Genomic DNA, 13,182 nt, shown 5'->3' on the forward strand with positions numbered 1-13,182 from the left:
TTTTTGCTGACTTAATGCTTGTTTTGTAGCTCTAAGAAAGCCGACAATATCCTACAAAGGATAAAAGGTACCAACACTAGAAGGTCACACTGTGGGACAGTAAGTCCAGAATCAGTGTGTGCCCCTATGTTCCAGAACTTTCTCTGGAAAATGGGGGTAAGAAAGTTCATTTCTTTCCTGAAGTTCCCACACTCCAGCCCTATAACAAACCCAGAACTAGGTACACATTTGCTTCTTAAGAAATATTACTGAAAGAATGAGTTGTTTCTTAGAAAAAAATCATAATCCTAAAGGTCACAGCTCCAAGGCAAAATTGGTCATGGGACCAGCACTAATATCTTTTAAAAACTTACACTGGAAATGGTGGTGGGGAGGGGCGGGAGAGGAGGGGAGGTACAGTAACATCAATGCTGTCAAGTTTATATTTTGCCAAGTGAGAGCATGTGGGCAAGCAAACTAAATTTCTCCCCATCATTTTACCACAAAATTAAATTTTAAGATCTATAAATTAAGGAGCTGTTCATAGATGTTGGCTTTATGAACATGCATGGCGTTCACTATTCTTCTGCTCATCCTTTAATGATAAAGTGTTTGTGAAAGCAACAGAACAGGCTCCCTCTGGGATCCACAGAGCTGGACACAGCACCTGAACGCTTTCCCAGAGAGAGCAGGCCGTTAGTAGCATGGCAGGGAACAAAGGAGTGAGTGAGCAGGAAGACAAAAGATCGGGATGTTGTGCCAGAGCCGATAGAGGCTGAGGGCATGGAGGTCAGTGGAGGGAGGCAGGCAGGGGCAGGCGGACAGGCAGGAGGCAAACACAAGTGGGTCAGTTGGGTCTTGCCACTGAGCCTCTGCTCAGCCCAACACTCCTGATGGTTTGCCACATGAATTTCTGGACAAAGAAGAACGTGGGCACCTGCTGGCACAGCTGCCACATTTTCTGTCAAAACCACTCAGGATTGCACACCTGGTTTCCCTGGAAACAAGAAGCCAGGCTCAGTGGAAGCCTTTGTCAGACATGGCAGAAGAGACCAGGCCTGGAAGCATGCAGAGTTTCTTTGCTGTGTAAGTTCTCCCACTGGGAATGAGAACTAGGATTCTTACCATGATCAAGTTGGCTACAGGATGCTATTGACAACAAAATTTGGTTTAAATTAAATGATTCATAATAAACCATTCCACCTGAGAAAGAAACCTTGGGAGCAGACAAAGTCACATTATTTCAACTCAGAAAACTATATCAGAAAAATGCCACATGGTATCATGCAGTGGTCCAGCATAGAGAAAAATTACCCTGGAGGTCATGCTTCCAGAGACCAGAATTATGCAACTCTGGGCCCAGTGACCCGTCCTCTCCTCTAAGCAAAGAACCTTCAGGTCAAAAATGGGAAATACAGCTCATGTCTAGCCAAGTAGCTTATTGTGAATTCCAAGATCATATGATTGGTTAGGAATGGACACGACCTGACGAGATAAATGTGGCACAGTTATGGGGCTTTTCAGAGCTGGAAAGAAGTAGAGACAGACGCTTAATCCATTATGCAGGCAAAATCTTAATGACAACCCACAAGAATCCCATACTATGCTTATTACATCAAACAGTAACCTGTACGATGTTAATGAAGAGTTTTTACAGATGTAATTAAAGTGCTAAGTCAGCTGACCAAAGGTAAGCGATCTGAATGGACCTGATCCAATCAGATGAGCCTTTTAAAGCAGAGAGTTTCTTCCAATGGGAAAGAGAAGACAACATTGGAGAGATGTAAGGCACAAGAAGGAATCTGTGTGTGACAGCTGGCCCAGCTACAACAAGAAGGGGATCGCATGAAGAGGACCACCGCAGTCTTTAGAAGCTGACAGTTAACCCTAGCTGACAACAGCAAGGCAGCAGAGACCACAATCCTACAAGCACAAGGAGCCAACTTGAGACAACAATCTGAACTCAATGTGGAATCTTGCCCCAAACCTCCAGACACAGTGCATCCCAGCCAATGCCTTGATTTCAGTTTTGTGAGACCCTGAGCACAGAACACAGTTCACAACACCTGAATTTCTGGCCTACATAACTAGCTAATAAGTAGTCGCTTGAAGCCAGCCTGTTTTTGATTATTTGTTACAGAAGTAATTGAAAACTAATTGGTACTGGGTTTCTAGGGGCAGATCCTTAAACGAAGCCAATATATCAAAACCAGATACAAAGGATGGAAAGAGATGGGTCACCATGATGAGTTTTTAATCCAGGTGTCTAGTCATGCATACAGTTTATCCTGATCCTAAACTTTCAGGTGTATGTCAATAAAATCCTGTTATTAAAGCCAACTTGAATTGATTTTCAGTCACATGTTCAGAATTCCACACACTTTATAAAACAAAATCCCTCAATCAATCCCGACCCAGAGCCTAAACCTTAAGGATTGAGTTTTCATTGTAATAGAAAATTTCAGTTGCCCCATTTTTACAGAAATAATACCATTCAATCAAATTAGGAGTGCCAAAGACCTGAAAAAAAAAAAGCTCTTGATATCACTTTTTCAAAATTAAATTAAATTAATTAAAAATTAAATGTATATCAAACAAAAAAGTTTGTACCACCTGTGGCCTGATATAGCTTGAGGTAAAAATACCTACATGATAAACTATAGATTGTGATAAAGAGACAATTGAGTTTTTCATATGAAGACACAGACATATATACATGTAGGTTCAAAAAGGACACTGCAAATTGTCTACTTTTATTAAAATTAAAATATTAAAGAATTATTTCTAGGCTTAAAGGCCAATGATATCTATTATGTTGAGCAATTATGACTATAATACAAGAAATAAGGGTAACAGCATGTCAAGAAAAGATTAACTTTTTATATTTATGTTAGGCGACTATATGAACTCCTCACACTCCAAAACAAACAGATTTCCCCTTTGTAGAGTAACAACTAAGATTATTGATCCATGGTTAAATTTCTTGATATTGATAGGTCATCACTGAACATTTGTTGGAGTCTAATAATTTATTATGTTTGTTTCTTATGGCACAGATCCATTCTCGAAGTTTCAAACTCTATTTGTCCTGATTTCTACTCTTCTTCAATCAGAATATATAGCACAGCACAAGACTGAATTAAATATTTCAAAAATTTTATTGGAGAGGCAGAGAGAGTGGGAGAGAGATTGCTCATCTATTTGTTCACTCCTCAAACACCCACAACAGCAGGGGCTGGGCTGGGTCAAGCCAGGAGCTAGGAATGTAACCCTAGGTCTCCAGTGTGGGTGTTAAGAACCCAATTACTTGAGCAATCACCACCGCCTCCCAGAATCAGCACTGGCTATCAAGTCCGGGCACTCTGCATGGCATACACTCATCTTAACTACTAGGCTAAATGCCTATCCTGCCAGTATCATTCTGGACATCTTCTCTTACTCTGGCTCTTCACCAAACAATAAAACTAAAGATGTCACACACAAATCTGGAAATCTCCCAACTACTCTTTTTGATGAAGTCAAAACTATACTTCAAAGTAGCCATAAGAAGCTAACGCATTTCTGGAATGTCTGATGAACCAACTAACACCTGTTTGTTTAGGTGTTATTCCATAAACTCAACGACGACTCATACAGTCATGAGAATAGAGTTGCACTTGGGCAAGCATTGTGGTGCAGTGAGTTAAGCCACCACTTGAGATGCTCACATCCCACAGCACACAGGTTGCAGGCTTAGCCACTCCACTTCCAATCCAGCTCCCTGCTGACATGCCTGGGAAGCAGCGGATGATGGCTCAAGTACTTGAGTCCTTGCCACTAATGTGGGAGACTTAGATGGAGTTCTGGGCTCCCAGCTTTGACCAGGTCCTGCGTTGGGTGTTCTGACCAGCTGGGTAGTGAACCAACAGATGCAAGATCTCTGTTTCACTCTTTTTTTTTTTTAAAGAATAAAGTTGCACTGATCATCTTCCTTTTAAAAAGACACTATCATCTTCTTTCTTGAAGCACTCAAAAAGGAAAACAGTAAGGTTTCAGGGAATTTGTACCTAAGTCTTTCAGATACATTGGATATTATTGGCTACCAGGTAAAATTGTACAGCCATTATGACTACGTTAACTTTTCTTCACCTCCAACAAACCATTATTTTTCCTACTCACCACATCAGAGTTAGAAAATGCAATCAAGGTGGGAGGGAAGCATTATTACCATGAACCTTTTGATCCTCAGCTGCATCCATTACTGTCTTTCCCCCTATGAAAGATAACGCCATCCTTTCCCATTCCATGACCTGAATGTCTATAAATTAGCAACTTCCATATAGGTTGGCTTCTTCCTTTTCTTCAGTCTTTGCTTCCATATTCAGTTACCTTGTCCAGGCTGATGACCATGCTAGCATCTAGTCCCATAATTCCTTGACCTTTTCAGCTTCAATACCACTATGGTGGGTCATTTCTGTATTTTGCTATAAACTTCCAGGATCTCAACCTTGCTAAATATAAACCTCATCCCTTTCATCTTTTCCACTGTACCCCGAAAGTGAAATTACTCAGTCCTCTTAAGTGTATTAAAGTTTTCAATTCATTTGTGTTCTTAAGAGCAATAAGATTCTCACTTAGGCTTCTTGAAGTAGTGGAAACCATAGACAGCAAGACAAATAACTGTCTCTACAGTTTGATTCTGGAAGACACAAAAGTCAGTATATCTGCCTGGAAGTATTTCTGCCAGTGACCTCTTAAGTCAATGAAATCCTTAATAAACCAAAATAGTAGGGTGTATTGCTTGGACAAAAGACTGATTCGAAGAAGTGTGTGCTTCCCTCTGCAGACATCTCTCTTGGGTAAACCTAATAAACGATGGCAAGCATTTTTCCCTTCATATTTTTAAACTGGTTTAAGTTCTAGTCAGTCCATGCCAGCAGTTGTACATAGCCAGTAAGCTTCAAAGTGGAGGGAAATAAGGGCACCAAACACCAGTTCCTCTTTCAGGGCCATTTGGTCGAAGCCTGAACTCACTGCTAGGATCTTTATTTCAGAGGCAAATCCTACATAAAAAGTGACATAGAAGCAATCTCTTATTCAGATGATATTTGCTTTATCCAAAAGTTAAGCCAAAAATACCTTCATTGTATCTATCCCATAAGAAATAAGTCAGTTTTTAGTGAGCACAGGGCACAGAGGTTAGAAATTTTGGAAGAGACAATTTCCTTTTTTTTTAAAGATTTTATTCATTTATTTGAGAGAGGGAGAGACAGAGAAAAGTCTTCCACCTGCTGGTTCACTCCCCAAATGTATGCAATGGCTGTATGTGAGCCAATCTGAAGCCAGGGCAGCTGCCAGTGTTGCAGGTGGAGGCTCAGCCTACTATGCCACAGCACTGGTTCCCATTTACTGCTTTATGATAATGATCTGAGAGTTAGTTTGGGCAAGTAAAATGGCACAGAGAAATGCCCACATTGACCCAGAGCTCATTTCAGATCAACCACATCCAATCCTTTACTTATCATAGTTTAGCCTTCTCTCTCTTGTCATTCTTAAGATAAGTAAATACATAGTGCACACGTCACTTTTACAGCACTCTTTTCTATCCAAGCCAGGCCTTTAGACAATTGACTGTGAGAAGGATTTACACCTGGAAACACTAGGACTATTGCCTTCTCCCTTCCCGGATGGAGACATATCATTAAGTCCTGAAAGCACTAGGAAAAATGAAAAAAAGTATCAATGAGTACTAAAACTAAAATGACTCTAGAACTAACCCATTTCAAGCTTCCTTCTCCAATCTTACAAAGATGTAAAAGAAGTTAGTGTCATCCATGTTACACAGACTGGGAGTCAAAAAAAAAAAAAAAAAGTGGTTTGAGGAGAAGAGCATTTGGCCTAGCAGATAACATGCAGGTTGGGACATTCACTCCAGCTCCTCCCGACTCCAGCTGCTTGCTAACGTGGACTCTGGGAAGCAGTGGTGATGGCTCAAGTAACTGGGGTCCTGTAACCCAGTAGGGACACTGGACTGGACTACCAGCTTCTGGATACAGCCTGCAGACTATCCCGGGCCACTGCAGGTATTTGACAGATAGAACAGTAGAAAGGAGTGCTCTTTCCCTGTTTGTGTCACTCAAATAAATCATTTGAAAATAAAGTGGTTCAGGGGCCCAATATGGCATGATTGATTAGGGAAGGGCAGAGCTACTGTGTTTTTTTTTTTAAATATATACATCTATTATTTTCTGTAACTGGAAATTAAGCTAACAATGGGATCTACACAGGTGTAGAGAGTGAAATAATCATTTTCCATCATTTCATCTTACAAAGACTTTTCTGCTCTGTTTAAGCCTTAGCAATTATATGGAAATATGGGAGTAACTAAGATCACAGATTAAGATAGATGAGACATTGATAGATCTCAAGTATAGAAGATTTACCAATCAGAAATCAGAGGCACCCAACAAATAAAATCTAATCTCTTTCAGAACTATCAGGTGAATAGTAGAAGAGAGATTTAATCAGTGTTTCAAAAACAAACTCCTACTTCCATAGCACAGTCCCAGAGACAACAGAAACTTATGGAATATAGACCAAAGTCCTATCAACAGACCCAAGTCCTGCTATGGTGCTGTGGGTTAATGCCCTGGCCTGAAGCGCTGGTATCCCATATGGGTGCTGGTTTGAGACCCAGTTTCTCCACTTCCTATCCAGCTCTCTGCTATGGCCTGGGAAGGCAGTGGAAGATGGCCCAAGTCCTTGGGCCTCTGCACTCACGTGGGAGACCCAGAAGAAGTTGCTGGCTCCTGGCTTCAGATTGGTGCAGCTCCAGCCATCGCGGCAAATTGGGGAGTGAACCATCGGGTGGAAGATCTCTCGATCGATCTCTCTCTCTCTCTCTCTCTCTCCCCTCTATCTCTCCTCTCTCCTCTCTCTGTGTAACTCTGACATTCAAATAAATAAATCAATCTTTGGAAAAAAGAGAGAGAGAGACCCAAGCCCAAAAAACTAGAAGCTTAAGAATAGCAAAAGAAGAAAGATGGCACTGGCAGGAAGCAAATCTATGTTCATGCCAGGTGGAAGAAGTCAGGGAGTTTTTCAGCTCACTGGGGATGTATGTGAAATAAACACAGAAATGACATACACAGATGTGTCATACCATGGATCACCATGCTGGGTATGGGGGTGGGCATCAGGTGAGCTCTGGAACCAAACTAGAGCTGAGCACCACACAGCTGTGACAGAGCAAATGGAGTAAGATGTTGAAACAACAAAGTAAAACGGAAAATATTAAATATGTGCAAGTATAAGGCACATAGGCAACATCTCATAATTATTTACATATTAAATTAGGTTTGTGGAAGCATCTGGAAAATACTTATAGATCATGCTTCTCACGATGGTCAAGGAAATTTTTTATTTGGACTTTGAGTTGATGTAGAAGAAAAAGTACAGCTATAGAACTGATAGGTTCTTTTTAAAGAACATAACTTCTAAAGATTTCTTCATTTTCTTGAAAAGCAGAGCTAAAGCAAGGGAGATACCATTCTCACATCCACTGGTTCACTCCCCAGATGCCTACAACAGCCATGTCTGGGCCCAGCCAAAGCCAGAAGCAAAGAATTCCACCTGGGTCTCCCATGTGGTAGGGTGGGAGGGTATAAATAAATACAGGAACAAAGAGCAACAAACAGAGCTAACATAACAAAAAGTTCTACCTTAAATGTCCAGTTGGAAATGAATATTCTTTTAAAAAATGTACAAAGCCAGAGAAGAGTTAATAATAAAATGTGTAACTAGAAGCAACTGATCCTAGAACAAATAACCATACAGCAGGTCACAGAAAAGCAAGTAAAAACTGCAAATACATGCCAAACACAGAAAAATCTTACAAACATAATATTGAGCAAAGAAAACCAGTCACAAAAGAACACATATAAAGGGTGGGCATGTAGACTAGTGTCCCATATTGGAGTACAATAGCTGGCTCTGGCTCCTGAGTCCACCTTCCTGCAAATTCAGACCCTGGTAGGCACTAGGAATGGCTCAAGTAATTGGGTTCCTATGACCTACATGGATTAGAAGTGGATTGGGTTTCTGGCTCCTGCCCTCTGCCCAGCCGTGGCCATCAGAGATATCTGAGGAGTGAAGCAGCACGTGAGAGTTCTCTCTGTCTCAAATTAACACTAACAACCTACTGCATATTGTCTATGTATCGAAAGCTCCCAAAATGGGAGAGGGCAATTAGCACAGCAATTAAGCCCCTGCTTAAGACACCCATATCCCCTACAGTTGAGTACCTACCCCTGCATTTGAGTCCCAGCACCACCTGCCCCACCCTCTATTCCAGCTTCCTGCTAATGCACACCATGGGAGGCAGAAGGTGATGGCTTAAATAGTTGGGTTCCTGCCACCCATGTGAAAGACCCAACAAAACAAATCTCTGTCTGAATAGTAGGAATCCTTATGAGGGCAATATTGATTCAATGGAATGCAAAGAGGCATCTGGGATGCTGTGTATGGTTTTTTTTGGGTTTTTTTTTTTTTTTTTTCTTTTTCTAGATGCTGTTTTTGTTACACACTTTATTTTAAAGAATTTTTCCATGGCTGGCACTGCGGCTCACTAAGCTAATCCTCCACCTGTGGTGCCGGTACTCCAGGTTCTAGTCCCGGTTGGGGTGCTGGATTCTGTCCCGGTTGCTCCTCTTCCACTCCAGCTCTCTGCTGTGGCCTGGGAGTGCAGTGGAGGATGGCCCAAGTGCTTGGGCCCTGCACCCCATGGGAGACCAGGAGAAGCACCTGGCTATTGGCTTTGGCTGTAGCGGCCATTTTGGGGGTGAACCAATGGAAAGAAGACCTTTCTCTCTGTCTGTCTCTCTCACTGTCTAACTCTGCCTGTTTAAAAAAAAAAAAAAAGAATTTTTCCAGGGGCTGGCATTGTAGCATAGCAGGTAAAGCTGCCGTGTGTCATGCCAGCATCCCATATGGGTTCCAGTTCGTGTCCAGACTGCTCCATATCTGATCCTGTTCCCTACTAATGGCATTGGAAAAGCAGTGGCAGATAGCCTAAATGTCTAAGCTCCTGCACCCATGTGGGAGACCCTAATGAAGTTCATGGCTTTGGCCTGGCCCAGCCCTGGCCACTGCAACCATCTGGGGAATGAACCAGCAGTCGGAAGATACCGCTCTGGGTCTGTCTATCTCTCCTTCTCCTTCTCTTTTTCTGTAACTCTTTCAAATAAATAAATCTTTAAATAGATCCCCACCCTACAGGACATCTTCCTCTTTAAATGTGAACATATCAGCCCTCCCCTTCATGGCCTCTGCCCCACTGATGTTACTCCCTTCAAGTTTTTCTTCTTTCTTTCTTTCTTTCTTTCTTTCTTTTTTTTAATTGACAGGCAGAGTGGACAGTGAGAGAGAGACAGAAAAGTCTTCCTTTACGTTAGTTCACCCTCCAATGGCCGCCGCGGCTGGCGCACTGTGCTGATCCGAAGCCAGGAGCCAGGTGCTTCTCCTGGTCTCCCATGCGGGTGCAGGGGCCCAAGGACTTGGGCCATCCTCCACTGCACTCCCGGGCTATAGCAGAGAGCTGGACTGGAAGAGGAGCAACTGGGACAGAATCTGGTGCCCCGACCAGGACTAGAACCTGCTGTGCCGGCGCCGCAGGCAGAGGATTAGCCTATTGAGCCGCGGTGCCGGCCAGCCTTCAAGTTTTTCTAAGGTCTTTTCTGGTCTCCCAAATTTGGGTCACAGGAGAAAAAACTTGAAAGAATGAGAGTCTGCATATACAGTTGATCCCGGTGACTAGAACAAGACCACTGTATACACAGTCGCTCTGTTCAGCCAGCCCGGGTCTCAGTGCCACCTATGCTGGGTGGCTCACTGAAAACATGTCGCTGCCTGCTCTTTTCCATGCGTGTCTCCATTTAGCACTCTGTGCCCACGTAATCCCAGAGCACTGCGCTGGCACATTTCCTGCCATTTGCAGATACAACATAGTACAGGAGCACACAAAAGCAGATTTGCAAATTGCGCTCCTCACCACTGTGATCTGGAAATGCTCAAGTGATCTAAGTATTCTCCTAGGCTCCCAGTTTGAAAATCACAATGTCTCCCAAATACTTGAAAGCTATCATGAGTTGACTCTTATAATCACTGCATTTTTCCAGTCACCCATGTCAAAACAAACCATTGCTTCTTTACAACTGGCGTTCTGCTTGTTCCTGTCGGGGTAGACAGCTGCATTCATTGATTCTGGCTCTTGCCTATTTAAATTTTTTTTTTTTTTCATTTAAAAAATTACCCAAGTGACGTAGCGAGGGGGGGATGAGGTTGGGGGGAGAGTGTTTTCCCATCTACTGATTCACTTCCCCAAAGCCCTCAGTGACCCCTGGTTAGGCCTCAAGCCAAGAGCCAGGAATCTCAAGTCTCCCACACAGGAGCAGGGACCCAGGCACTTGAAACATTACTACTACCTCGCAAGGTGCGCATCAGCAGGAAGCTGGAATCAGGAGCAGAGCCAGGACTGACGCCCAGGCACTTTGACGTAGGATGTGGGCCTCCCAAGGGGCAGCACAGCTACTAGCTAGACCAGTGTTCACTCCTCTTTCTCCCTGGATTGCAGAAACTGAAGGCTGTCTCCAGGCACATGCACCAACGTAACAGTGTCCTTTGCTCTCCTCTTTAGGATCTTTTCCTCAACTTCAGCTATTTACTTTGGCTTAACTTTTGACTGTTCCTATCTGCCAACTTCAAGGAAGAGAGAGTGAGAAAGACACCTGAATTTCGTTAAGTATCTTTCAGGGTAGGGGAAGAAGCCACAGGCATCTTCACAATGTCAGTAACACTTCAAAATAAACAGTTCGCCTGAAATCTCTCGCTGTCTCTTCCAGGCATCTGAGTATGAAAGCTTTTCATTTTCTTTGCTATGATCCTAATCAGACATAGCACATACCACCCACCGCTCCTTAATTTAATAAGGGCAAGACAAACCAGACAGACAGTGCACTCCAAACCCATGTCTTAAGCCAAGGCACTCATAATAACAGGTACCCTAATTGTATTATATTGATTTCCAACAGGAAAATTAAATTACATATTTCAAAGAATATCTACAACAAGCTAACATGGAGATGTCCAGTTTAGTGGGAAATCATTTGGGTTGGAAAATATGGCTTCATGTCTCAAAGCACATCAAGAAGATCCCATTGCAAACATTAAACTGTATTATGCTCAGTGGATATACAGTAAGCAGGATTAAGTACGAGACTGCAAAAGCCATTAGGAACAATACATACAGAGAGAGAGAGAGAGGCAAATAAAATAAAGAGAAAAATTTACAAATGTTAACTGTCTGAGCCATGGTTACAAAATCGTAAACCAAAGTAAAAAAAAAAAAAAAAAAAGAGTATAATGAGATGACTCCTTGACTTGGGTTAGGTCCAAAACATGGTAAGTACTCTCAAAAATACTATTTTAAATGTGTTTACAACAGAACGAAGGAAAAATACTACCAAGCCCAAGAACCACATCTTCAACTCAAAAGAAATAATGATTGAAGTTTTAATTAAACACAACCCCTAGGAACAGAATAATACATTTCATGATTGGCTAATTCATGTTCATACAATCAGTAATGATTGCACCTACCTCATTTAAGTCCTGCTGAGTTTCAAAAGCATCCTTTGGCCAGACAGAAGTCTTCTGGTCTATTCTATAAAATACAAAGGAAAATTATTTCCATTTAAAAGAAACTTTTCAACTCTGGACCTTTGAAGCTGGCAGCTCTAGATGTAGCCATACCTCTGTTAAAAACCCTTAGTAGTGTTTCACTGTCCATGAAATCAAATCCAGGCTTTTGACAGTGGCTTGAGACAATGACAGTGTTTGGTGTGACAGTGACCAGACTGTCTGGTCTCACCTTCACCGTTGCCCATCACACGCCAGCCACCTTCCCTTCTGCTTCTTGAGCACACAGTTCTTGTTTCTTGTGTAAGCACACTTGCTGTCCCCGGACCCAAGGGGACTATTCTCTCCCAGAAGACCTGCAAACCACCATCTCGTCTCAGCACAGGTAGCATCAGCTCGGCTCACGTGTCCCCTCCCCAAGCAGGCCCTCCCGACCTCCCTACCAGAAGCAGCTTCCCTCAGTCACCAGCACACTCTGTGCCTACTTCCTTCCTAATGCTTCTTACAATTTGAAACTACGCCTGCTCATTTGCATTGCCACACTATAATGTAAGCTCCAAAAAAGCATGGGTTATGCCCATTTTCTGCATTGCTAAATCCTCAGTACCTAGTACAAATTATATAAATATATATATATTCCTCATTTTTTTAATACACAGGATCTTATATAGTTTTTATAGAAAGATACTATTTGTCCACAGAATTTGGCTGGTAGAAATTTCACCTTATTGGGGCCAACGCTGTGGTGCAGCAGGTTAATGCCCTGGCCTGAAGTGCCAGCATCCCATCTGGGCGCTGGTTCGAGACCTGGCTGCTCCACTTCTGATCCAGCTCTCTGCTAAGGCTTGGAAAGCAGAAGATGGCCCAAGTCCTTGGGCCCCTGTGCCCACGTGGGAGACCTGGAAGAAGTTCCTGGCTCCTGGCTTTGGATTGGCGCAGCTCTGGCTACTGCAGCCAATTGGGGAGTGGACAATCGGATGGAAGACCTCTCTCTCTCTCTCTCTCTCTCTCTCCCTCCCTCTCTCTTTCTGCTTCTCCTCTCTTTGTGTAACTCTGACTTTCAAACAAATAAATAAATCTTAAAAAAAGAAAAAAATTAAGTATATTTCTATCTGCTAAAAAAAAAAAGAAAAAAAGGAAATTTCACCCTGTCTCTTAAACAACAAACGTTCTAATCGTCGCTGGGCTATCTGTAAAGCTGGTGCTATGGTGTGAACCAGATTTGGCTCCCAAACTCAGACATTTAAACCCTATCACAGTTGAATCAAGACAATGTAACCAGAAATCTAATGCCTGTCAGCTAATGTTGAAGCTGAAGTTAACCTTACATGGATGCATAAGTTAACGACCAGAAGAGCTTAGACACTTAATCCCAAAGGCAGGGCCTAGTGAGGGACCTTTAGGGCACTGTGGATATGCCACTGGAAGGGAGTTCCTGAGAGAGAGCTTGTCATGAGGTCTGTGTGGGGCCCAGTACCTGTTTTTGCTTCCTGACTCACCACTGGATCCCTACTCTTCTGAACTCCACTC

At 42.7% G+C, this 13,182-nt stretch overlaps 1 protein-coding gene across 5 annotated transcripts in view; it reads right to left on the reverse strand.

Moving 5' to 3' along the window:
• FAM13C (family with sequence similarity 13 member C) overlaps positions 1-13,182 on the reverse strand; it is a 121,440-nt gene that overhangs the window by 43,315 nt on the left and 64,943 nt on the right. For all 5 annotated transcript variants that reach the window (XM_062214244.1, XM_062214243.1, XM_062214242.1 and 2 more), the window contains one exon: positions 11,614-11,677. In XM_062214244.1, coding sequence (XP_062070228.1) covers positions 11,614-11,677 — 64 coding nt within the window. The remainder of the gene's footprint in view (positions 1-11,613; positions 11,678-13,182) is intronic.

Source organism: Lepus europaeus, chromosome 17 (genome assembly GCF_033115175.1).
Source record: "Lepus europaeus isolate LE1 chromosome 17, mLepTim1.pri, whole genome shotgun sequence".
In the NCBI taxonomy this organism is placed as follows: domain Eukaryota; kingdom Metazoa; phylum Chordata; class Mammalia; order Lagomorpha; family Leporidae; genus Lepus; species Lepus europaeus.